Source organism: Chlorocebus sabaeus, chromosome 6, assembly GCF_047675955.1.
Source record: "Chlorocebus sabaeus isolate Y175 chromosome 6, mChlSab1.0.hap1, whole genome shotgun sequence".
NCBI classification, from domain to species: domain Eukaryota; kingdom Metazoa; phylum Chordata; class Mammalia; order Primates; family Cercopithecidae; genus Chlorocebus; species Chlorocebus sabaeus.
This window is the reverse complement of record NC_132909.1, coordinates 3,208,067-3,232,531: the sequence shown is the minus strand read 5'-3', so window position 1 is coordinate 3,232,531 and position 24,465 is coordinate 3,208,067. Positions and strand designations below refer to the sequence as shown.

Sequence of the window (24,465 nt, the reverse complement as noted above, 5' to 3'; positions counted from 1 at the left end):
AGGAGTCCAGACCCCCAGCCCCTCCTCCCTCAGACCCAGGAGTCCAGACCCCAAGTCCCTCCTCCCTCAGACCCAGGAGTTCAGATCCCCAGCCTCTCCTCCCTCAGACCCAGGAGTCCAGGCCCCCAGCCCCTCCTCCCTCAGACCCAGGAGTCCAGGTCCCCAGCCCCTCCTCCCTCAGACCCAGGAGTCCAGGTCCCCAGCCCCTCCTCCCTCAGACCCAGGAGTCCAGGTCCCCAGCCTCTCCTCCCTCAGACCCAGGAGTCCAGGCCCCCAGCCCCTCCTCCCTCAGACCCAGGAGTCCAGACCCCCAGCCCCTCCTCCCTCAGACCCAGGAGTCCAGGCCCCAGCCCCTCCTCCCTCAGACCCAGGAGTCCAGGCCCAGCCCCTCCTCCCTCAGACCCAGGAGTCCAGGCCCCAGTCTTGTCCTCCCTCAGACCCACTGGTCAAGTCCCGGAAACCCAGGAATCTGGTTTCTGGCTTCCTCTGTCCACCACTCCTGGGTCTTTCTCTCCCAGCCCTGGAGACGGACATAGGACAGGAAAGACACTTGGACACACAGAGAGGTGGACATAACTTGCTTTACTTGAACCATCTGGGTGCTGACCAGGCCCTGGTGAGAAGATACCCCAGCCCCCAGTCAACCACGGGGTGCCTGGGAACAAGGGGGCCAAAGTCAAGGGCTTGAGACTCAGGGTCAGATCCTAGACTGGGTTCAGAGCCTCAGAAGTGGAATTTGGAATTCTGAGAGAACAATCTAGAATTCTAGAAATAGAATCTCAGAAATAGAATTTGAAATTCTACCAACACTCCCAGGGTGGGGGTGGCGGGTACTGAGTGGGAATGATTAGAATAAAATTGAGGACTCCAGCAGCGGGCTTAGAATGGTATCAGCGGGTTCTCATCCTACAACCTGACTTTGGAAGTTGGAGATAAGGGGTATCTAGGGGTTGGGTCAACTCCAGTTTTGGAGTCTGACTCACAGTTGGACAGAGCCAAAGCCCCTTGGGGCTGAGCCAGAACCTCTGAGAGTGAACCTGGAGACTCAGAGGGCAGCTGGCAGGGCTCCCAGTGTGAGGTCCCACCCTGCAGAGGCTGGGTCAGGCCCTCAGGGGCTGGGCTGCTGGCTTCAAGAGGCTGGGCCAGGACGTCAAGGGACGGCGTTCCAGGCTCCACAGCTGGGTCAGTGCTGCCCAGAGCCGAGTCCTGGGACTTGCAGAAACGTGCGAAGGTCTCTGAGGGCCTGGCCCGGGTCTGTGGAGCGAATCCAGCTGCCTGAGCTCGCTCCCCGACCTGGGTGTTGAATCCCTGCAGCTGCTCCTGCCGCACGTCCACCAGGTACCTGCAGATGGAAGCGCCATGTCAGGGACCCAGATTTTGATCCCCAGCCAGGATGTTCCCTGCCCTCCAGCCCACTGGCTCACCGGGCTAATTCCACAATCAGGTTCCCTCCAGGTGCCACACAGGCCCCAAGCTCAGGGCTGAGAAGATGGACCATCCTGCAGAGAGGACAGAGGACAAGCTGAGATTCAGCTGAAGGAGGAGGGGGCTCTGGGAACCCAGACACTGAGGGAGGAGGGGCTGCAACACTGGAGTCTGGGTCCTGGGAAAGAAGGGAGCAGGAGGTCTGGACTCAGGGACCAGGGAGGAGGGGCTGGGCCTGGACTCCTGGGTCTGAGGGAGGAGGGGCTGGGGCTGGATTCCTGGGTCTGAGGGAGGAGGGGCTCGGGGCCTGGGAGGGGCTGGGGGCCTGGATTCCTGGGTCTGAGGGAAGAGGGGCTGGCGCTGGACTCCTGGGTCTGAGGGAGGAGGGGCTGGACTCCTGGGTCTGAGGGAGGAGGGGCTGGGGGTCTGGACTCCTGGGTCTGAGGGAGGAGGGGCTGGGGGTCTGGACTCCTGGGTCTGAGGGAGGAGGGGCTGGGGCTTGGGTTCCTGGGTCTGAGGGAGGAGGGGCTGGGGGCCTGGACTCCTGGGTCTGAGGGAGGAGGGCCTGGGGCTTGGGTTCCTGGGTCTGAGGGAGGAGGGGTTGGGTGCCTGGACTCCTGGGTCTGAGGGAGGAGGGGCTGGGGCTTGGGTTCCTGGGTCTGAGGGAGGAGGGGCTGGGGCTTGGGTTCCTGGGTCTGAGGGAGGAGGGGCTGGGTGCCTGGACTCCTGGGTCTGAGGGAGGAGGGGCTGGGGCTTGGGTTCCTGGGTCTGAGGGAGGAGGGGCTGGGGGCCTGGACTCCTGGGTCTGAGGGAGGAGGGCCTGGGGCTTGGGTTCCTGGGTCTGAGGGAGGAGGGGTTGGGTGCCTGGACTCCTGGGTCTGAGGGAGGAGGGGCTGGGGCTTGGGTTCCTGGGTCTGAGGGAGGAGGGGCTGGGGCTTGGGTTCCTGGGTCTGAGGGAGGAGGGGTTGGGTGCCTGGACTCCTGGGTCTGAGGGAGGAGGGGCTGGGGCTTGGGTTCCTGGGTCTGAGGGAGGAGGGGCTGGGGGTCTGGACTCCTGGGTCTGAGGGAGGAGGGCCTGGGGCTTGGGTTCCAGGGTATGAGGGAGGAAGGCCTGGGGCTTGGGTTCCAGGGTCTGAGGGAGGAGGGGCTGGGGGCCTGATCCTGGGTCTTTGTGAGCACAGATGCCTCCTGCTTACCCACAGGCCACATAGAGGAGCTGGAAGCGGCCATTGTAGCAGCTTTTGTGGTGGAGAGTCTCAGCAGAATTGAGTGGCAGGAAGTGGACAGTGAATGATTCCGGGGTGGGGGCTGCCGGAGGAAGGGGATAGAGGGGTCACCTCTGACGGGCAGAGCCATGAGGGCAGAAAGCCAGAGAGATACATAGAGCTGGGCAGAGCTGGGCAGGCACACAGGACTTGGAGATAACACTTTTTGTCCTCTTGAAGCTTTTAAAAAAATCTTTCCTCAGAGGTGGATTCCTGGAAAGTTCTGGGAAGGTCAGCTCAGCAGGCAGACGCTCACTGTAGAGATCAGGCAACTGAGACTAGAGAGGGAAAGAGGGTGGGTGGCCAGGGCCACATGTGACATGCCCTGTCGGACAGACACTCAGGGAGGGCCAGGTTGGAGGATGGCTGGAAGGAGGCCCAGCGCGGATCCGGGGTGCAGGAGGGTGTCCAAGGGAGAACTGGGACCCAGCACCCTGTGAGAATATTTTTGGATAGCTTAGCCCTTTGCAGATAAGATTAGAATTCTACTAGTGGAATTCAGAATCCTAAGCATGCTCTCAGAATTTAGGAAAGGGAGAGAAAGAGGAGAGAGGAAAAGACAGAATATCAAGAAGCTGTCACTTGCCCAGGCATTCCAAATCATGTCAGTCCACACTCCAGTGTGAAACACTTGGATGCTGGAGTCCCTGGCTTACCTGTTGTCCCTGGCCTACCTGGGACTTACCTGGAGTCCTGGCTTACCTGTTGTTTTCCGTGGCTTACCTGGAGTCCCTGGCTTATCTGGGACTTACCTGGAGTCCCTGGTTTATCTGGAGTCCCTGGCTTATCTGGGACTTACCTGGAGTCCCTGGCTTACCTGGAGTCCTGGCTTACCTGTTGTTTTCTGTGGCTTACCTAGAGTCCCTGGCTTATCTAGGACTTACCTGAAGTCCCTGGCTCCGGGCTTGCCTCCGAGCGCTGCTGCTCCTCCGGGTCCCCCCGGCTGGCTCTCGCGCGCCCCCAGGCGGCCACCTCGCGCAGCAGCTCTGTCACGTTGTGTTGCGTGATCTCCCCGGCCGTCTGGGGTAGAAGGGGCGTGGCCAGACGTCGGGGCCGGGATGGCGGGGCGGGGCTTAGAACGCGGGGAGTCCTCGGTCCAGGACTAGAACTCCCGCAGCTGCTTGGAGGATGTGAAGTGGGGCGGGACCTATCCCGCGGGGATGGGGCCTGTTCCCTGAATGGAGTCGTCCCCGCCCAGCGACGGGTTGGGTCTAGAGCTGGGGGCGGGGCCTGCGGTGGAGGCGGGGCCTTGCGCACCCACCCACCCCCAGCCCCACTCCCACCCCCAGTCCCAGCCTCGCCGCGCACCTTGACCGGCTGTCCGTTGCTGGTCCGCAGGAGGCTCTCGTCGTCGGCTTCGATGCCGAAGGCCACGAAGGGCCCCGTGGCGATGTCCCCCCAGTACCCGCGCGCTGCCACGCGCTCCCCGCGCTGGAAAAGGAGGGAGAGAGGAGGCGGGTGAGGTCGAGGTTGGGGACCCTGACTCCTGGGTCTCCGAGAAGCAGCAGTGGGCCAGGACAGGCAGTGGACACGCACGTAGCTCAGGAGGCGACCCGACGCCAGGGTCCGGTTGGGCACGTGATAGGCGCTGGAGTCCCTGAGTTCAAAGGCGACGCCTGTGTCCCGCCAGCGTCGGAACTCCTGGGTGTGAATGACTTGGGCCTGGGGTGGGGGGCAGGAAGAAGGGACCCTCAATGAACCCAGCATGGAGGGACCCCTACACCATCCTTCCTCAGACCCAGGAGTCCAGGCCCCCAGCCCCTCCTCCCTCAGACCCAGGAGTCCAGACCCCCAGCCCCTCCTCCCTCAGACCCAGGGTCCAGGCCCCCGGCCCCTCCTCCTGTGCCCCTCACCCCGCGGTCATGCAGCTTCATGTGCAGGTCCCAGTCGCTGACACCGCGCCGGGCGTCATAGCGGGAGCCCAGGTAGTGGCGCAGCCGCGAGTCCCAGAGCCGGCTCATGGGGAAGGCCTCGGGCCCTTTCTCGCCGCCCGCCCAGAAGCGGAACACGGCCTCCAGGGCGTCCCGCTCGCGGAACTGCGGGGCGAGGCACGCGTGGGGAGAGAGGGATGCAGACTTCTAATTGACCCTCTCTTCCATCCCGGAACAGGGGAACGATTCCCCCGTTTCTCGGATGGAAAAACTGAGGTTCTGAAAGCAGAAGCCACCTGCTGCCCCCAGGCCAAATCCCACAGTGGGAGTCGGGAAACTGGGACTCGAACTCCCGAACCCGCCGCCTGCTCCATCAACGCACGTCCTTTGGACTGCGCACTTCCATTCTTCCCGCGGCCACCCGATCCCAGATGGAGGCCGGGCGGCGGCACCTTGAGGGCTCCGAGGCTGAGCCAGGGCAGCTGCTCCTCCAGGCGGTCGGGCTCGGGGACCAGGTGAGCCAGCAGGTCGGCCTGGGTGCGCACGAAGGCGGCCACCGGCGGGCGCAGCAGCGCGTTCCCCCACACCTCCAGGAAGGTCTCGCTCCGCTCTAGGGAGAGGGGGAGATAATTGGGGGAATGTGCGGAGGAGGGAGCCCAGGAATTAGACCCTAAATATGTTGTTAGGTCATAGTCATATAACGAAAACTATGAACCCCTGCAAGCTCCCCACGCATTCCAAAAACTACATGAAGAACAGGGAAAATAAATAAATAAGTAACTACCTAGAAGAGGGAATTAGTTGCAGATTCCACAGTCACCGCAGACACAGAATATTTGGGGCAAAAGATAACAATACAACAGTAAAACAAAAATACAAATTGTAAAATATGGTGTGAGCATTTACATTGTATTACATATTATAGGTAATCTTTTTTTTTTTTTTGAGACGGAGTTTCACTCTTGTTTCCCAGGCTGGAGCCCAATGGCACGATCTTGGCTCACCACAACCTCCGCCTCCTGGGTTCAAGTGATTCTCCTACCTCAGCCTTCCGAGTAGCTGGGATTATAAGCATGGGCCACCACCCCAGCTAATTTTGTTTTTGTTTTTGTTTTTGTTTTTGTTTTTAGTAGAGATGGGGTTTCTCCATGTTGGTCAGGCTGGTCGCGAACTCCCGACCTCAGGTGATCCGCCCACCTCACGCCCACCTCGGCCTCCCAAAATGCTGGGATTACAGGCGTGAGCCACCATGCCCGGCCTGTATTATAGGTCATCTAGAGATGATTTACGGTGTATGGGAGGATGTGTACAGGCTATTTGTGAGTACATCTTTTTTTGTTTTGAGACAGTGTCTCACTCTGTTGCCCAGGCTGAGTGCAGTTGTGCCATCATAGTTCACAGTAACCTCGACCACCTGGGTTTAAGGGACCCTCCCCTTCCAGCTTCCCAACTAGCTGGGACTAGTCATTAGCTACCACACCCAGCTAATATTTTATTTCTTGTAGAGATGGGGTCTCACTATGTTGACCAGGCCAGTCTCAAACTCATGGTCTCAAGCAGTCCTCCCACTTCAGGCTCCCAAAGTGTTAGGATTACAGGCGTGTGCCACTGCCCCTGGCAGTACTACACCATTTTGTGAGGGACTTGAGCATCCTCGGATCTTGGTATCTGCAGGGGTCCTGGAACCAGTCCCCAGTGTTACTGATGAGTGTATATACCTTTCATTGTATATAATATATATATATACACATAGACACAGAAATAGTTTCATGTGCCCGGCGCGGTGGCTCAAGCCTGTAATCCCAGCACTTTGGGAGGCCGAGATGGGTGGATCACGAGGTCAGAAGATCGAGACCATCCTGGCTAACACGGTGAAACCCCGTCTCTACCTAAAAAATACAAAAAAAAAAAAAACAACTAGCCGGGCAAGGTGGCGGGCGCCTGTAGTCCCAGCTACTCGGGAGGCTGAGGCAGGAGAATGGCGTAAACCCGGGAGGCGGAGCTTGCAGTGAGCTGAGATCCGGCCACTGCACTCCAGCCTGGGCGACAGAGCGAGACTCCATCTCAAAAAAAAAAAAAAAGAAATAGTTTCATGTTAGTTGTTTAAGAACTTAATAGAAGAGAACTGTGTGCCTTTTAGTAAAATAGATCAGTTTAGTTCTAGCTGTTTAAGAACTTTGAACAGGCCGGGCGTGGTGGCTCAAGCCTGTAATCCCAGCACTTTGGGAGGCCGAGACGGGCGGATCACGAGGTCAGGAGATCGAGACCATCCTGGCGAACACGGTGAAACCCCGTCTCTACTAAAAATACAAAAAACTAGCCGGGCGAGGTGGCGGGCGCCTGTAGTCCCAGCTACTCCGGAGGCTGAGGCAGGAGAATGGCGTAAACGCGGGAGGCGGAGCTTGCAGTGAGCTGAGATCCGGCCACTGCACTCCAGCCTGGGCGACAGAGCCAGACTCCGTCTCAAAAAAAAAAAAAAAAAAAAAAAAAGAACTTTGAACAATCTGTACTCTGAATTCTCTGGGTTATTAATGACTGATATGGTTTGGATCTGTGTCCCATCTAAATCTCATGTTGAATTGTAATCCCCAAATGTTGGAGGTGGGGCCTGATGCAAGGTGATAGGGTCCTGGGGGCAGATTTCTCCCTTACTGTTGTCGTGATAGTGAGTTCCGACAAAATCTGGTTGTTTGAAAGTGTGCGGCTCTTCCCTGCTGCCTCTCTTGCTCTTTCTCCTGCCATGGAACAGGTGCCTGCATCCCCTTCACCTTCTGTTGTGATTGTAAGTTTCCTGAGGCCTTCACAGCCATGCATGCTCCCTGTACAGCCTGTGGAACTGTGAGTCAATTAAACCTTTTTTCTTGGGGCCAAGTGAGATGGCTCAGCGTGTAAACCCAGCACTTTGGCAGGCCAAGGTGGGCAGATCACCTGAGGTCAGGAGCTTGAGACCATCCTGGCCAACATGGTGAAACCCCCGGCTCTACTAAAAGTACAAAAAATTAGCCGGGCATGGTGGTGCATGCCTGTAATCCCAGCTACTTGGGAGACTGAGGCAGGAGAATTGCTTGAATCCAGGAGGCAGAGGTTATGGGGAGCCAAGACTGTGCCATTGCACTCCAACCTGGGCAACGGGGCAAGACTCTGCCTCAAAAAACAAACAAACAAACCTGTTTTCTTTTTCTGTTTTAGATGGAGGTTTTGCTCTTGTCACCCAGGCTGGAGTGCAATGGCATGATCTTGGCTCACTGCAACCTCCGCCTCACAGGTTCAAGTGATTCTCCTGCCTCAGCCTCCCAAGTAACTGGGACTACAGGCACCCGCCACCACGCCCGGCTAATTTTTGTATTTTTAGTAGAGATGGGGTTTTACCATGTTGAGCAGGATGGTCTCGATCTCCTGACCTCGTGATCCGCCTGCCTCGGCCTCCCAAAGTGCTGGGATTACAGGTGTGAACCACTGCACCCAGCCTCTCCTGGAATTTTCTAAGTGGCTCTAAGATGTATTATATTTAGCCCTATTTTACAGGTAGGAGAAGCTGAGGCTCTAAGATGGCAAATTACATCAGAGGGGACCATCATCAATAAATGTATATGATTTTTTTTTTTTTTTCCCCATCAGAGGTACCACACTGCAAAATACCAAACATTTTTGTTTTCTAGATGGAGTTTTGCGACCGTTGCCCAGGCTGGAGTGCAATGGCGCGATCTCGGCTCAGTGCAACCTCTGCCTCCCGGGAAAATAACCAAACTTGTTAATTGTACCGTTGAAATGCCAGAATCCCTCTAGGGAGGGGGAGGAGGCCAGCAGTCACAATGCCTGGGTCCTAGCAACAGACCTTGCAGGCCCATCTTCTCCAGATCCTCCAGGGCTAAGCTGAAGATCAACATGTGTCGGGCCACAGCTTCCAGATTATTCTCCAGCACAAAGAACTAGAAGGATGGACAGGGCAGAATAATTCTGAGACCTGTTTGCCCGGGCCCTAGGGGACCCAGGAGAGCAGGCCCTCAGCTCTCTCCTTCCACACACGCAGGAGTTCTGTACACCAGCCTCTTCCTTCAAACACAGGAGTCTGGGTCCCCAGAGCCCTCTTTCCTTCCATTCCTCAGAAGACCTGATCTTTGAGCTCTTCCCCACTACAGAACCCAATAGTTCCAAACCCCAGCCCCTTCCTTCCCCAAGACGCATGAGTTCGCTCCCAACTTCCACCTCCCTCTGATCTAGGAGTCTCCAGCCCCTTCATTCCTGGACCTGAGGTTTTAGAATTCCAATCCCTTCCTCCCTCAAGGACTCGGGAATCTGGGCTCTCATCTTCACCCCAGCTCACGTTGAACCTCCTGCGAGGCCAGAGCTTCGCTCGGGACAGCGTCCGCAGCAGGTGCCGTCCATCCACAGAGCCCAGAAGCAGCACGTCTAGCTCGGGGGTGCTGTGCACCGTATCGGCCTGGAAATCTGGGTCCACAGGAGGACCTGGCAAGATGAAAGCCGGCTGGGGCACCATGGTGGTTGGCGGACCGTCCACCGTAGCATCCCCTACAACAATGGACTACAAATCCCAGTAGGCGTCGCGCCTGTGGCCTAGGTTCTAAGGGGAGGTGTTTCCTTCGAGTATTCTGGGATTCATAGTCTGCAGACAGGACCTCGGGGCTGCCCCTGGGAGCGCGCCCTCCGCCGTTGGATCCTTGGAGAACGTTAGCGCGCCCCCTGCCACCGACGCTGGGACTACCAGCTCTAAAAGGCCGTCTGCTCAGGCTGGGAAGGCAGACGGTGTATCAGACCTTGCGTGCTGGGACTCACTTTCAGCCTGCAGGTCCAGCGCCGGGGACAGGCCCCACCAGGACACGGAGCCGAAGCCCTTGCCGGAGCCGGCAGGTGTGGTCATCACCCTGCGGAAAAGACATTCTGAGAATCCCACATATTGCCCGCCCCGCTCCCCTCTCACCGCCCCGCACTTCTCGCCCCTTTGCCTCCACATGATACCCTGCCCACACCTTTATCCTCCAAATACTCCGGGACGCCCCTTCCTCTCTGCTCAGTGCAGCACTGTGGACCCGTGGCACTCCGCAACTGCTGCCCAGAGTCCCCGCCCTTTTCGATCAATCAACCAATGGGAGCATGGGGGATGGGACCACAGCGATCAACTGACCAATGAAAGTGAGCGAGGCCCGTCCTCTACAAACTTTTGGCCAATGGGGGCCCTGAGGGCCAGGTTTCCCCCACCCCTAGGAGAAGAGGACGTGTAGACGCGGTTGTCATGACGACGGCACTGACGGGGAAGGGGCGGGGCTGAACCAGGTTGGGGCGGAGTCAGGGTCGGTCCAAATTTCTGGAATGGGGGAGGCCTGGGCTGAGTAAAATTGAGAGTGAACGGAGCATAATCTTATTTCCTTTTCTTTTTTTTTCTTTTTTCCATCTTCTGCCTTTGCTCCTACGTAACTGAATTTTGAGCGACCCAAATAAAGTGAAGCGTCTAGATTTTAGACGGCAGGCTTCTGAGCCCGCTCCTCGCCCCAGCACAACGTGGGCTCTACCACACAGAGCTGCCCACAGGTGGGGCACTGATGTGCAGGTCATTAAATATTCAATAATTTAAACTTACAGCTCTATCCTTTTGTAGTTTCTAAGCGGGATGATTGGGTGTTCACGCGCATGTGTGAGATGTGCCTCCCTCAAACCTTGTTACGACATCGGCACATTACCCTTCTGACATGAATAAAAAAAACTACAGGTAAATTCTGTAATCGTACAGTTAAATGCACTTCGTTAAAATAAGGGTAAGTTGGCAGGGCGCTGTGGCTCACACTTGTAATCCCAACACTTTGGGAGGTCGAGGTGGGCAGGTCACTTGAGGTCAGGAGTTGGAGACCAGCCTGGCCAACATGGTGAAACAACTCCTCTACCTTAAAAAATACAAAAATCAACCGGGCGTGGTGGCACGCACCTGTAATCCCAGCTACTCTGGAGGCTGAGGCAGGAGAGTCTGTTTAATCCGGGAGGCGGAGGTTGCAGTGAGCTGCGCCTCTAGACTCCAGCCTGGGAGACAGAGCAACACTGTCAAAAAAAAAAAAAAAAAGCAGAGTCTGAATGAGGCACATCTCTAGATCACCCCAGCACTCCGCACTGGGCTCAGCGCCCGGGGAAATTTGGCTCTCTGCCTCCTTTCCTTGCCCAGACACGTGAGCTTAGACCAGTCACCCTTTCTGAGCCTCAGTCTCCTGCTCTGTGAGATGGGAATGTAGCGTGCAGCTGGCAGAGGGGCAGCGGATCTGCCTCCTGAGGGCAGATCTGGGCACTGGGAAGACAATACCCACTGGGGAAATGAAGGCTGAGACCTCAGCAGTTCCTGCAGAATCAGCCTGGCTAACCAGCCTCTCCCAGGCCAGCTCTAAGCCTGCAAGAGCCCCAGATCCTGGCTTTCTCTCTGGAGAATTAATGCCTTTCCTCCCTATTTCTCCCACTCCCCCAACATATTCTCAGCAAACGAGCCAGAGTGATTTTTTGAGACGGAGTCTTGCTGCCACGCCCAGACTGCCACGCCCAGACTGGAGTGCAGTGGCGCGATCTCGGCTCACTGCAACCTCCGCCTCCCAGGTTCAAGTGATTCTCCTACCTCAGCCTCCCAAGTAGCTGGGACTACAGGCGTGTGCCACCACGCCCGCTAATTTTTGTACTTTCATATTTTTTTATTTTTATTTTATTGTGTGTATGTGTGTGTGTGTGTATTTTTTTTGTTTGTTTGGGGTTTTTTTTGTTTTTTTTTTGAGATGGAGTTTCACTCTTGTTGCCCAGGCTGGAGTGCAATGGCATGATCTTGGCTCACCGCAACCTCCGCCTCCCGGGTTCAAGTCATTCTTCTGCCTCAGCCTCCCGAGTAACTGGGATTACAGTCATGCGCCACGACGCCCAGCTAATTCTGTGTTTTTAGTAGAGACAGGGTTTCTCCGTGTTGGTCAGGCTGGTCTCCAACTCACGACCTCAGGTGATCTGCCCGCCTTGGCCTCTCAAAGTATTGGAATTACAGGTGTGAGCCACTGAGCCCGGCGAATTTTTTTTTTTTTTTTTTGAGACGGAGTCTTGCTCTGTCGCCCAGGCTGGAGTGCAGTGGCATGATCTTGGCTCACTGCAACCTCTGCCTCCCAAAGTGTTTGAATTACAGGTGTGAGCCACTGCACCTGTCCCAGAGTGATCTTTAACATAAATAAAATAATGTCTCCCACCTCTTCAAATCCTCCAAATGTTTCCCGCCACACCTGGACACATTCCCAGCTCCTTAGCTTGGCTCCCTATTCCCTATGCAGTTATCCACCCCTGAAGCCACAGCAGCCTCTTGGCTCCTTGGAGAACACACCACGCCGTTTGAACCCCAGGGCCTTTGCAACTTGGGGTTCTTTTGCCTTGAATTCTCTTCCCCCTCATCTTTAGTAGCTGGGACCACAGGCAAGTGCCGCCATGCCCAGATATGTATGTATGTATGTGTGTGTGTATGTGTGTATGTGTGTATGTGTGTATGCATGCGTGTATGTGTATGTATGCGTGTGTATGTGTATGTGTGTGTGCATGTGTGTATGTATATGTATGTGTGTGTATCTCTGTGTGTATGTGTGTATGTATATGTATGTGTATGTATGTATATGTGTATGTATGTGTGTGTGTGTATGTGTGTATGTGTATGTGTGTGTGTATGTGTGTGCGTGTGTGTGCGCGTATGTGTGTATGTAGTGAAAGGGTCTCACTAGTTGCCCAGGCTGTTATTTATTTATTTATTTGAGACGGAGTTTCACTCTTGTTGCTCAGGCTGGAGTGCAATGTCGCGATCTCGGTTCACTGCAACCTCCACCTCCCCGGTTCAAGCGATTCTCCCACCTCAGTCTCCTGAGTAGCTGGGACTACAGGCATGCGCCACCACACCCAGCTAATTTTGTATTTTCAGTAGAGATGGGGTTTCTCCGTGTTGGTCAGGCTGGTCTCAAACTCCTGACCTCAGGTGATCTGCCTGCCTTGGTCTCCGAAAGGGCTGGGATTACAGGCGTGAGCCACCGCGCCCGGCTTTATTTATTTATTTAAGACAGGGACTTGCTCTGTTGCCCAGGCTGGAGTACTTCAGCCTGAAACTCCTGGGCTCAAGCGATCCTCCCACCTCTGCATCCCTAGTAGCTAGAACTACAGGCACATTCCCCCATACCTAGCTAACTTTACAAATTTTTAAAATAGAGATGAGGTCTCACTTGATTATCCAGGCTGGTCTCAAACCCTGGGCCCCAAGCGATCCTCCTGCCTCCCAAAGTGCTGGGATTACAGGCCTGAGTCACCATGACTAGCCTGTTTTCTTTTTCTTTTTCTTTTCTTTTCTTTCTTTCTTTCCTTTTTTTTTTTTTGGACAAGCTCTCCTTCTGTGGCACAGGCTGGAATGCAGTGGCATAATCACAACTCACATCAGCCTCTAAATCTCAGGCTCAAGCAATCCTCCCGCCTCAGCCTCCCAGGTAGCGGAGTCTACAGATACGCATCACCATGTCCAGCTATTTTTTTTTTCTTTTGTAGAGACAGGGTCTCACTATGTTGCCCAGGCTGGTCTGGAACTCCTGGGCTCAAGCAATCCTCCTGCCTTGGCCTCCCAAAGTACTGGGATTAAGGCATGAGCCATCGTGCTTGGCCTTGTTTTCTTTTTAAATTGGTGTAAAGCGCACACACTATTAATTGGGAATGACATTTAGTACACTCACAATGCTGTGCAACCATCACCACTGTCTAGTTCCAGAACTTCCTCTTCACTCCAAAAGAAAACCCAAACCCCACTTATCTCCCCATTTCTTTCTCCTCAGTCCCTGACAACCACGAATCTTTCTGCCTCTATGAATTTGTCAGTTCAGGAGGTTTCTTTTGGAAGGAATCTTGCACTATGCGGCCTTCTGTGTCCACTTCCTTCACTTGGCATAATAGTTTCAGGACTCATCTATGCTGAAGTACATGAATCAATGCTTCCTTCTGTTTTTATGACCAAATAATATTCCACCGTTTTTCTCCCTAACCTTTGCAAGCTTCATTCCTTCTTGTCATTCAAGTCATGGCCCAGACGGCACCTCCTCAGGAAGGCTGCCCCTGTTCACCCTCCCTAAATTATCTCAGCCCTTTTACATTTTGGTCCCAGTGTGGACTGCCATTTGTAATGGTTTTATTCTTCTACCGCTCTGCTTTCTTGTTGAGATGGAGAACCAAGGACCCCATTGTCATCACCTAAATCAATCCCAGGATTTAGAGACAGGCTTTCTGGCTGTGTGATTCTGAGCATTTCACAGGAATTCACTTTCTCTCTCTCTCTCTGTCTCTCTCTCACACACACACACACACACACTCGACGGAGTTTTGCTCTTGTTGTCCAGGCTGGAGTGCAATGGCACGATCTCGACTCACTGCAACCTCCGCCTCCTGGGTTCCAGCGAGTCTCCTGCCTCAGCCTCCCTAGCAGCTGGGATTACAGGTGCCAGCCACCACACCCAACTAATTTTTGTATTTTTAGTAGAGACAGGGTTTCAGCATGTTGGCCAGGCTGGTCTTGAATTCCTGACCTTAGGTGATCCGCCCACCTCAGCCTCACTTTTACAGGCATGAGCCACCACGTCCAGCCCCAAATTCTCTAAAGCATAGTTTGGGCTCATTAGTCAACCGGGAATAATGATCATGTTTATTTCTTTTTTTTTTTTTTTGAGATGGAGTCTCGCTCTGTCACCCAGGCTGGAGTGCAGTGGCTGGATCTCTGCTCACTGCAAGCGCCGCCTCCCGGGTTTACGCCGTTCTCCTGCCTCAGCCTCCCGAGTAGCTGGGACTACAGGCACCCACCACCTCGCCTGGCTAGTTTTTTGTATTTTTTAGTAGAGACGGGGTTTCACCATGTTAGCCAGGATGGTCTCGATCTCCTGACCTCATGATCCACCCATCTCGGCCTCCCAAAGTGCTGGGATTACAGGCTTGAGCCACTGAGCCCGGTTGATCATGTTTATTTCATGAGTTTGCTGTGAGGATTATTATTGGCAGTAATAGTAGTAACATAAAGAGCTGTCTTCATAAAGACATGCTCTACACCAATACACACACATACTCACACACATGAAAAGTTACTGAATTCCTTTGGAGAAAAATTTAAAATCTCATGGATATTATAATCTGTGTAGCTGTTCTATTTTCACTTTCCCCATTGGCTACCAGGAAGCTTAGGAGCAAGTTTGTTTGCTGCCTCCTTTTTCCGTACGTGGGGGTAATTTTTGCCTCATTCTCCACTGAATCTGCTGCTCAGAGAGTTCTCTGGCCAAATCTTATAGGTCTTTGTTCACCACCCAAAATTCTGTATGGGATGAGATAAGGTAGAAGCCAATGGAACTATCATCTTTGCCTGAAACAGAGTAGGAGGCAGCATTCATTGAAAGAACAATGAGGTTGGTGTGGCGGCTCATGCCTACAGTCCCAGTTACTCAGACAGGAGGATTGCAGGAGTTTGAAACCAGCCTGGGCAACATAGCAAGACTCCATCTCTCTAAAAAAAAAAAAAAAAAAAACAAAACCCAGGCATGGTTGCATGTGCCTGTGGTCCTATCTACTCAGGAGTCTGAGGCAGGAGGATCCCTTGAGCCCAGGAGGTTGAGGCTGCAGTGAGCTATGATTGCACCACTGCACTCCAACCTGGGGACAGAGTGAAACCCTGTCAAAAAAAAGAAGAAAGAAGAGGCTAAGGCAGGAGAATCGCTTGAACCCGGGAGGCGGGGGTTGCAGTGAGCCGAGATTGTGCCACTGCACTCCAGTCTGGGCAACTAGAGTGAAACTCTGTCTAAAAAAAAAGAAAAGGAAAGCAAAGAAAAAGAAGGGCTGGGCGTGGTGGCTCATGCCTGTAATCCCAGCACATTGGGAGGTAAGGTGGGCATATCACGAGGTCAGGAGATCGAGACTATCCTGGCTAACACGGTGAAACCTCGTCTCTACTAAAAATACAAAACAATTACCCGGGTGTGGTGGCAGGAACCTGTAGTCCCAGCTACTCCAGAGGCTGAGGCAGGAGAATGGCGTGAACCGGGGAAGCGGAGCTTGCAGTGAGCTCAGATCATGCCACTGCACTCCAGCCTGGGTGAAAAAGTGAGACCCTGTCTCAAAAAAAAAAGGAAAGGAAAAAGGAAGGAGGGAAGGAAGGAAGGAAGGAAGGAAGGAAGGAAGGAAGGAAGGAAGGAAGGAAAGGAGGGAGGGAGGGAGGGAGGGAAGGAAAGAAAGAAAAAGAAAGAAAGAAAGAAAGAAAGAAAGAAAGAAAGAAAGAAAGAAAGAAAGAAAGAAAGAAAGAAAGAAAGAAAGAAAGAAAGAAAGAGAGAGAAAGGAAAAAAGAAGAGAAAAGAAAAAAGAAAGAGGTGAAGTTGAAATCATTGGCTTTCCTTGCTTAACTCCATCCTCTCTCACAGGCTCTGGAGATTTTATTCCCTGGCTCTGTGCCTCTCCTTTGTTTTGATGACATTAAGTCGCTTGGGGGGTCAGGTCTGTGTTTGCATCTATTCTGCGGCCCCAGCACTCAACAGAAGACCTCAAGGAATATGGAATGGAAGGAAGAAAAAAAGAGAGGGAGGGAGGGATGCAGAAATGGGTCTGAAAATCGATGTGAGTCATGGGTGAGCAAGCGAGGGGATAAATTCATGGACAAGCAAGGGAATTCTCGCGGACTCCTCACAGCTAACGTGTGGCAGGAGTTATTATTATCCCAACATTCTCCAGAGGAGGAAACCCAGGCTCAGAGTGGTGAGTGAGGAATGAACGGGTGAGAGTGTGAGGGAGTCCATGGGGCCGGGCCAGTCTCTCTCAGCGGCCTTCAAGACGAAGTGCACGTTGCCCTGCGTGCACCCATTCCGGGAACGAGGTTTCCTCTTGGGCCCCAGCCCATGCCCACCCCCATCAAGGAGTATGGGCCCAGGCCACCGGAGTTGCTGAACATTTATTTGGCCCCAGGAGCAGTGCAGGGACGGGCTGTGTTGGAAGAGAGAGGAGAGCAGACGAGGATGGCTGATTGTCAAAGCAGGGAGCAGGACCCGGGGGCAGGAGAAGCCAGGCTGCCTTCCCTTCCCAGGGGTCCCTGGGGCGTCTGGGTGTGTCCGCGGGGGTCGGGGGAGTGTGCTGGACCGTGGTGGTGATTGGCACCGTTGGGGGTGAGAAGCCAGGAATGGTTCAGATGGTTGGGGTGGAAGGTGGGGGGAGCGGAATGGGCAGAGGAAGCTTACGGGTAGGGCTGGCTTGGCTTTGGCCGGTCTCGGGAGTCTGGGGTCAGGGGCTAGAGTCCAGGCTTGGCCAGCGGCTTCGGGTGGGAGTCAGGGCGCAGGCAGCAGCCTCACTCGGTCCGGCGGCCGCAGCGAGTGCCACTGGGCAATGGGCCGCCGCGGGTTGGCCAGCATGTCCGCCCAGTGGCGCAGGCCAGCTCCGCCGGCGGCCGCCCCCACGGCCACCCTCCCGATGGCCTCGTTCTTGCCCAGCTTGTCGTAGTCCAGCACGGTCAGCTCCACCTGCACCTTCTGGGGTGGGCGCGGGAGGAGGAGGAGAGAGGAGGGTGAGGGGAGGAGGCCCGGAAGGGGCAGTGTCCACCTTCACAGCTGAGGGTACCTCTCGCTGCCACCCGGGGGCTCGGGGCCCCGGAGCTCGGGACGGGGAAGGGGGACGGGAGGGACGGAGCCTGCGGTGAGGAGGCGGCTCTGGCGCCCTTCTTCCTGAGCAGCCAGGTTTCTAAGGAGATAAACCCTCAGGATTCGGTTGCAGAGCGCGTGTTCGGCGCCTCTTGGGGGAGCAGCCTCCTAAGAGCCGCAAAGCTGCAGAACTTTTAACAGGGGCCGAGCTAGGGTAGGCGCCATCCCTAAAGAGGTAAGGGGAGGTCTCTTTTTCTTAGACCCATATTCCTGAGGAGGGCGGGGCATCCTGGTGCCACGTGGGGGGCGGGGCATCCTGGTGCCGCGTGGGGGGCGGGGCATCCTGGTCCCGCTTGGGGGCGGGGCATCCTGGTCCTGCTTAGGGCGGGGCATCCTGGTCTTGCTTGGTATGGGGTATCTGGTCCTGCTTGGGGTGGGGCATCTGGTCCTGCTTAGGGGCGGAGCATCCTGGTCCGGCTTGGGGTGGGGCACCTGGTCCTGCTTAGGAGTGGGGCGTTGTGGTCCCATTTGGGGGCAGGGCATACTGGTCCCGCTTGGTGGGGCAGGGTATCGTGATCCTGCTTAGGGTGGGGCATCTGGTCCTGCTTAGGGGTGGGGCATCCTGGTCCCGCTTAGTGGGTGGGGCATACCGGTCCTGCTTAGAGCAGATAGGATGCCCACATCCAATTTTAAGGAGTCTCTTCCGGAGTAGAGGAGGCTTCGTGGTCCTCATAGGAGGAAACAGACGGAGGGCATAACTTCAGAGCCCCTCACCTGGTTTCTAGGGAGATGCTAAAAAGTCTCCCTCGGCCTAGCAATGGCGATTACTAAGGGTCTGGGCTTTTGGAGAACGGCAAGTTTGAGCTCACCTGGACTTGGTCACAGGGCACCTCGAAGCTGAAAGCTTCGTTGTAATAGGGGTTCAGAGTGTTCTTCTTGATGGTGGTTTTCTTCTTCCGCACCTTTTTGCCGCCCTGCAGCAGGTGGACCTTGACGTATGGATCTGGGGAGAGGAAGGAGGAGTCTTATAGCTCTCCACTGCTGAGTTCTTGGGCCAACATAGAAACACCGCCTACACCCTTCGGGTCTCCGTAGCTCTATCCCAAAATCCATGCCTTCCACGGCAGCCTGGGCCTCCCTGTCCCCGAAGAAACTCTCGGGGCTCAGAAACTGCCAGAACGAGAACCCACCCCACGCCATCTCCACACACCACACTCCCTTGCTTCCCACACACCTGACAGTCCTCCTACGTCCATCTTCTTCAGGTTTTTAGCCTCCAGGACGATGACGGTGAGCTTCCCGGCCGTAGGGACATAGCGGAGGGAGAAGCAGATGTCCCCAAGTTTCTCCTGCTGAATGAAGGAGAGGGGCCCATCGTCAGAGCCCCGGCTCCACATCCATGCCCCCTCCATTTGTCTTTTCTCCCCACACTTTGGAATGGAACGGTCCACAGTTAAGGACCCAGCGGTACAATCCACGCCGCCCCAGGGTCTGGAAGGCCTATGATCTGATTGGCTCAAGATGTTGTGGGCGGGGGCCTGGGGGCGTGGCTCGGGGCGTGGCCGCGCATGCTCACCTCCTCCCGCGGAGCAGCCTGCAGCTCCCGCCAGGTCTGCACTGGCCGCCCCAGGTCCACGGAGCTCATGGGGACCCGCACCTCCCCGATGGCGTCGTTGCGAGAGAAGCGGTCGAAGTCGTACACCGCCATGACCAGCACCCTGCCCCCCAGCTCCACGTAGGGGACCTGGAGTGCACAGAGAATCCGCAGTAGAGAGCAGGAAGTCAGACATAGGGTGAGGTGCAGCACATCCAGAAGGCAGGCGTGGAGTGAGGCAGCGAGGGTCCAAGCGAACAGTTGGGGGAACTCAAATGGGGAAGTCCAGGGATCCATGGGGAAAAAAAAATCACGGGTCAGTGGAACCCAAATGGTACCGCCCAAGGACCAGGCTACAGCCCAGGAGTCAGCAGTGCCCAGAGTCCAGTGGAATAGCCCCAGAGCGGGTAGCTGCCACCTGAGCTGTGGCCGCCTGCAGGAAAGGTGGAAAGGGTCGGTCCCCAGTGTTCCAGGGACTGGGCGCAGGCTATGGAACACGGGGCCTGAGGGCAGGAGCTCACCTTGAAGGCAAAGGTCTCCCCAAAGTGAGGGTTCAGCGTCTGCCGATGCACCTTGGTCTCGTACCGCCTCCGTTTGTCAGGTAGCAGGTAGACCCGCACGTAGGGGTCCGAGGAGCCACCCAGATCCAAGGCTGCCAATCCCTCTGCTTGCAGAATGCCCACCAGCAGCTGCAGGGCCCAGGCACAGTGGGGGAGGCGGGGAACACTAGTCTTAGCCTCCCTTCCATGGCTCCTTTCAGAAGTGGTTGGAACCCCTGGGACCCTCCCTCCAAAGTATCCCCTGCCTCCACACCCACCTGGCCACTCTGGAAGTCATAATCCAGGGAGTACTGCAGTCGTCCTAGCTCACGCTTCTCTGCCACCTGCTGCCCTGGCCCGGATGGTGCTGGCTCCAGCTCCTCCACTTCTGGCTGCACCTTAGGGAGCCAGGGGTAAGGGTAGGTGAAGTCGTCCCCTGATAGCAGTATCCTTCAGGTTCAGAAGCCAAGAGAGGCTCACAAGTCCCTTGGGCTATACCTGAGCGCTTACAGGCTAAGCAGAGTCAGTATTTGACGAGAGATGTCTGCCACAGGCAGGAAATAGACATGATAACACAGATGCAGTATGTTTGTGAATGTTTGATTAGTGGTGTCTGCTATGGGCAGGGACTAGACATGTGTTTGTCATGCTTAGATTAAAACAAGTACTGATAGTGTCCCATTGCCCACAGGAATAATGCAGGTTGTATTTCACATGCTAATGGATGTATCGGGGTGCTAGTCCAAACTGCCATGTTTACTTGTGATCTTAGCACAGCAAAACATGGAGGAGAAATGGCATATTTACTGTGTATTTGCTATTCTAAAGTAGAATGAAAAAGCAGAAGGTCTCCTTAACCTAGGACAGCAATTCTTAAAATTCAATGTAAACCTGAATTCCCCTGAATCCTGTGACAAAACGCCTGAAGGCACCTCTTCAGGGATGCTGACTCAACAGGTCAGGTGCTAGCTCCAGAATTTGCATTTCAACAAGTACCCTGTGTGATTCTGCTGCAGTCTTTGAACATCACTGGTTTAAGGGATAGGGATGGGGCTGGACACCAGGACCCTAAATGGCATCTTTACGGATACTAATTGTAACAGCTCCTTACTGAGAAGGAAGGAGGGGAAATACCAAGTTAGTGACAGCAAACTTGAGGTTCAGAGAGGGACAGTGAATTCTCCAAGGTCACACAACTGGGAAATGGTCTCTTTTGGTTGGAAACCTAGGGCTGTCTGGCTCCCAGGCAAACATTGCACTCTGCACTGAGAGACTTAATTTTCAGACCCTGCGGTGACCACTTTCCATTCCAACAGCCTTGTCCAATGCAAATCTCTTTTATCCTCTCTGGGCTGCTGCTGCACTGGCCTCCTCCCTGGATTCCTCGCCGCAGATCTGTCCTACATGGGGGTTCCAGAGGAGTCATCCTAACACCATCTGACCCTGTCCCTCTCATGCTCAAAACATATTTGTAGCTTTCATCACCCTCATGACGTGGATACTGCTGAGTTCTCCAGACACTTCACTCCAGAGTGCAGCTATTGTGAAAAACGACTCTTTGTTCCCCAAATAAGCCTCAGAATCTGGATATGGGGCCTGAATCTGCATGTGCGGCCTCAACACATGCTCCAACTTGGACTAGAATGTCCTTCTCTCTGGTCTCAGTTAACTCTGTTCCTTGGGTCTCAGTGCAGAGGTCACCTCCACCATGAAGCCTCCTGTCTGACCCTCGGTTTTAAAATTTTTCTTAGTGTAAATACATCTCATTCTCCAAAAGGAATCAGCACATTTTAAAGTATTCTGGCACAAAGCTGGTTTTCAGCTTTCAAAGCCATTTATTTATTTATTTATTTATTTATTTATTGGCGACAGAATCTTGCTCTGTCACCCAGGTTGGAGTGCAGTGGCGCGATCACAGCTCACTGCAGCCTCCACCTCCCCGTTTCAGTGCCTCAGCCTCTCGAGTAGCTGGGATTATACCACGCCACCACGCCTGGCTAATTTTTTGTATTTTAAGTAGAGACAGGGTTTTATCATGTTGCCCAGGCTACTCTAGAATTCATGACCTCAGGCAATCTGCCCACCTCAGCCTCCCAAGTGCTAGGATTACAGGTGTGAGCCACCGCACCTGGCCCAGAGCCAAATATTTATACGTTTCTGTAGATTTCTATACAGTGGGATGCCTTTTCTGTGCTCCTATGAGACCCTGTAGTATGCACATATTACCCTGTGTGGTGAGTGTCTGTGTCAGTGCCTGACTACCCCACCAGACTGGGAAGTTCTTGTGAACAGCAGCTAGTTCTGTTCCATCTCCAGGTCCCTAGAGTCCAGTTGAGGGCTAGACACACAGGGAGGATGAGCCAGTAAGGTGGGTTCCTATAGGAGGGAAGGGAGCAGGGACTGGGACTCGCTGGGCCATTGAGAGGAGCAGGGTGCGGGAAGGGGCTGGGTAGAGGGGCTGGGCTGGGCCACACCTTGTCTATGTAACTCTGGCCCAGCCCCTTCACTTCCTGAAGGTGGACCTGGGCTTGGGCCTGGCTCTTCTTGCCCGTCCGCCTCCGACAACGCTTCCGGTAGAGACAGAAACAGCAGCTCAAGACGAGGAGGCTTGAGACCAGCACGATGGTGGCCAGGGCCCAGGGGGGCACTGCAGAGGGGTGGAGACAACACACATTGAGGCCTGGGCAGCGCGCGGAAGCTGGAATGCTGGCGTCCTTTTCCCTATAGGCATTTTCATTCCATTTCTTTCCGCGTTTTTCTTCCACCTAATGTGGCCTATTATAGAGAGATTCGATGCCCTAACCCAGGCTGACACCATCTGGATTTGCTTGCCTGTTAGTTCTGCCTTTCCTTACCCGCCCCCGCCCCCCATTTCTGCTCAACTCCTGATGCTTTTTAGAAGAAGCCCTGCTCCTCATCGGGCCTCAGTTTCCTTATCTGTAAAAGAAGGGCTAGGTGGACCTTCCAATTCTAAGATCCCATTCCATGCAACACCCCTTGATCCGGTTTCGATTTTTGTTGCAAATTTGTTCCTTCCTTTTTCCCGATTTCTTTCGCGTTCTAGTCCAGGATGACGACCCGGAATCCCAGCCAGATTTTCCAGCCCGCCTGCCCGAGTACACCCGTCCGAATCCTGCCCCTCGGAATCCTGGCCGGGCTTTCTCTCTGCTCGCCCCCCCACCCCCCACCGTCTTCCCCCCGGTCTTGCTCACCGGGGCCGTGGCTGATGCGACTGGAGTCAGGAGGCGTGTCGGGCGATGGAGGCCCCGGGGTTGGGGGCTCCGGGAACATGGTGGCGGATTCCTAGAGTCTTTTCTGCAGAGGCACTCAAGCACCCTAGTCCCCCATTCCCACCCCAGACGTCCATTGAGCCCCACGCACAACAAAGAACTCCAACTCCCATGAGGCCCATGCACGAACAGCCGCGCAGAAACCGGACAGCCACCGCGAGTCATGCTGGGAGTTGTAGTTTCAGCCTCCCTGCGCTTGAGATGGGGGTGTCCAGGACCTAGTTGCATCCCAAAGAGATACCCTCTTCCTCCACGGCCCCACAGGCATCCCGCTGACTTCTGCCTCGTCCTCGCCCCTCCGCAGGGCCTGAACAGGAAGCGGGCGAAGGCAGGCGTGGGAACCAGCGGACCGCGTTGCCCAGAGCAACAGCCCGGCTCTTCTCGAGCGGGGTGGGAGCAAAGCTGGTTGCCCGGGCAACGGTCTGTTGCCAGGACAACGGGCGGGGCTGACGCACAGACGCGGAGTCCCGGCGGGGCAGGCTCGCTCCGGGGCCCACTGGTGCCCGGGAACCCCCCGATAGCCCGACTGGGATCCTGAGGTCCCGCAAGGTGGGGAGGGGCAGCCTGTGGTCCGAGCGGCCACAGCCGACTTCTCCCTCCGCACCTGGTCCTGGGAGCTGAGACGTAGGTTCCCTCTTCCCTCTCCCCAGTTTTGCTGGAGGGCGGGTCGGGGGCTGCCCAGTGCCTGTGCTGAGTCCCCCTCATCCTTCTTGGCCTGTTGGTCTCTCCACGCATCCGTGCTGTCTTCACACCTGCTCTCGTGACCGCCTCGGTCTCCACGCTGTCTCTTGACCCCAAATAGGCGTCTTCCCTGTGTCTGCCTCCCCATTCCGCCCGTCTCTAATGCCTATCGCCTGGCCTCTGTCCCCTGGGTCTCTCCCCCTTCGCTCTGCCTGCGCCCCCCTCCCTGCCCTCGGCTCTTTGTCTTCTCCATACCTGACTCGCGTCCCCAAATCCCTCCCTCCGCTTCAGGCTCCAGCCCTCCCACTGTCTCTGTTGGTCCCCCCAGTGCCCCAGCCCCCACTCCCACACCCCTTGCCTCTAGGGATGCGGATGCGGATCGGCTGAGGGCGGGGGTCCCAGCAGCTCCTACCTGCTCGGCGGCCGGACGGGACGCTCCCAGGAGACGAGGAGGCGCCAGCCCCGCCCGGACCCCGCCCCCCGCACGTGGGCGGTGGCGCTGTCCCGAGTGCTGATCGCGGAGCTCGGCCGGGCGGGGGAGCCGCGGAGCGAAGCCGGATCCCGTGCGCGCGTGTGTGCCCGTGTGCGTGTGCGCGTGTGTGTGGTGTGTATTGTGTGTGCCCGTATTTGGTCTCGGGTAAGCGGAAAGCCCCGCCCCGCCCCTCCTCCCGCCTCCACCGGGGAACCTCGGTGACGCCCACAGATATTTATCCTGGTGCCTTAGAATTTTCTGCCTTCTGGTCCAGTCGTTGGCCGTCCAGACCACTCCACTCCTCCCGCCCCAACACACACGACACACACCCTGTATAGCCCGAAGAACGGCATGCCAGGATACTCAGTCCTAGCACCTAGGAGACCCTAGACCCTCACTGGAGACCCAGACTCTGCGGGGTTCAGCCTCAAAGTACCCAGCTATCAGTCCCCAAACATCGCCCTCTAAGTTCCCCTAACACCAGTCCCAAGAGGCGGCCAGTGCGGTGACTCACACCTGTAATCTCAGCACTTTGGGAGGTCGAAGCAGGAGGAATGCTTGAGCCCGGGAGCTGGAGACCAGTCTGGGCAACATAGCAAAATCCCGTCTCTACAAAAATGAGTCCGGCGTGGTGGTGCGTACCTGTGATCACAGCTACTCTAGAGGCTGAGGTGGGAAGATAACCTGGGCCCA

The 24,465-nt window shown here is 55.6% G+C and overlaps 2 protein-coding genes and 1 non-coding gene across 6 annotated transcripts; 1 reads left to right on the top strand and 2 right to left on the bottom strand.

The window, feature by feature from the left end:
• Nucleotides 1–567: 567 nt before the first annotated feature.
• Nucleotides 568–9,636, bottom strand: DNAAF3 (dynein axonemal assembly factor 3). Of its 2 annotated transcripts, XM_073015924.1 has the most exons (12): nucleotides 9,550–9,636; nucleotides 9,356–9,444; nucleotides 8,886–9,028; nucleotides 8,397–8,490; nucleotides 5,014–5,171; nucleotides 4,544–4,726; nucleotides 4,227–4,352; nucleotides 3,999–4,121; nucleotides 3,575–3,710; nucleotides 2,622–2,733; nucleotides 1,425–1,499; nucleotides 568–1,342 (listed from the first exon to the last, which is right to left on the bottom strand). In XM_073015924.1, the coding sequence occupies exons 2-12, from the start codon at nucleotides 9,438–9,440 to the stop codon at nucleotides 907–909; spliced, it is 1,671 nt and encodes a 556-aa protein (XP_072872025.1). In that variant the 5' UTR covers nucleotides 9,441–9,444; nucleotides 9,550–9,636; the 3' UTR covers nucleotides 568–906. The 2 variants fall into 2 exon arrangements, with proteins under 2 accessions (XP_072872025.1, XP_072872026.1); XM_073015925.1 differs by lacking the exons at nucleotides 9,356–9,444; nucleotides 9,550–9,636 and having other exon boundaries at nucleotides 792–1,342; nucleotides 8,876–8,975.
• Nucleotides 9,637–10,163: 527 nt separating this feature from the next.
• LOC119623182 (small nucleolar RNA U13) lies at nucleotides 10,164–10,267 on the top strand. The gene has a single exon (XR_005239582.2). It is a non-coding gene; the product is annotated as a small nucleolar RNA U13 (small nucleolar RNA).
• Nucleotides 10,268–16,498: 6,231 nt separating this feature from the next.
• Nucleotides 16,499–23,915, bottom strand: SYT5 (synaptotagmin 5). 3 transcript variants are annotated; one of them, XM_007998127.3, is made up of 9 exons: nucleotides 23,713–23,915; nucleotides 22,542–22,665; nucleotides 21,804–21,976; nucleotides 19,608–19,727; nucleotides 19,312–19,479; nucleotides 18,773–18,940; nucleotides 18,431–18,545; nucleotides 18,066–18,199; nucleotides 16,499–17,088 (listed from the first exon to the last, which is right to left on the bottom strand). In XM_007998127.3, the coding sequence occupies exons 2-9, from the start codon at nucleotides 22,618–22,620 to the stop codon at nucleotides 16,888–16,890; spliced, it is 1,158 nt and encodes a 385-aa protein (XP_007996318.1). In that variant the 5' UTR covers nucleotides 22,621–22,665; nucleotides 23,713–23,915; the 3' UTR covers nucleotides 16,499–16,887. The 3 variants fall into 3 exon arrangements, with proteins under 3 accessions (XP_007996318.1, XP_007996317.1, XP_037851890.1); XM_007998126.3 differs by having other exon boundaries at nucleotides 18,431–18,548; nucleotides 23,713–23,914; XM_037995962.2 differs by lacking the exons at nucleotides 21,804–21,976; nucleotides 23,713–23,915 and having other exon boundaries at nucleotides 22,542–23,601.
• Nucleotides 23,916–24,465: the final 550 nt, after the last annotated feature.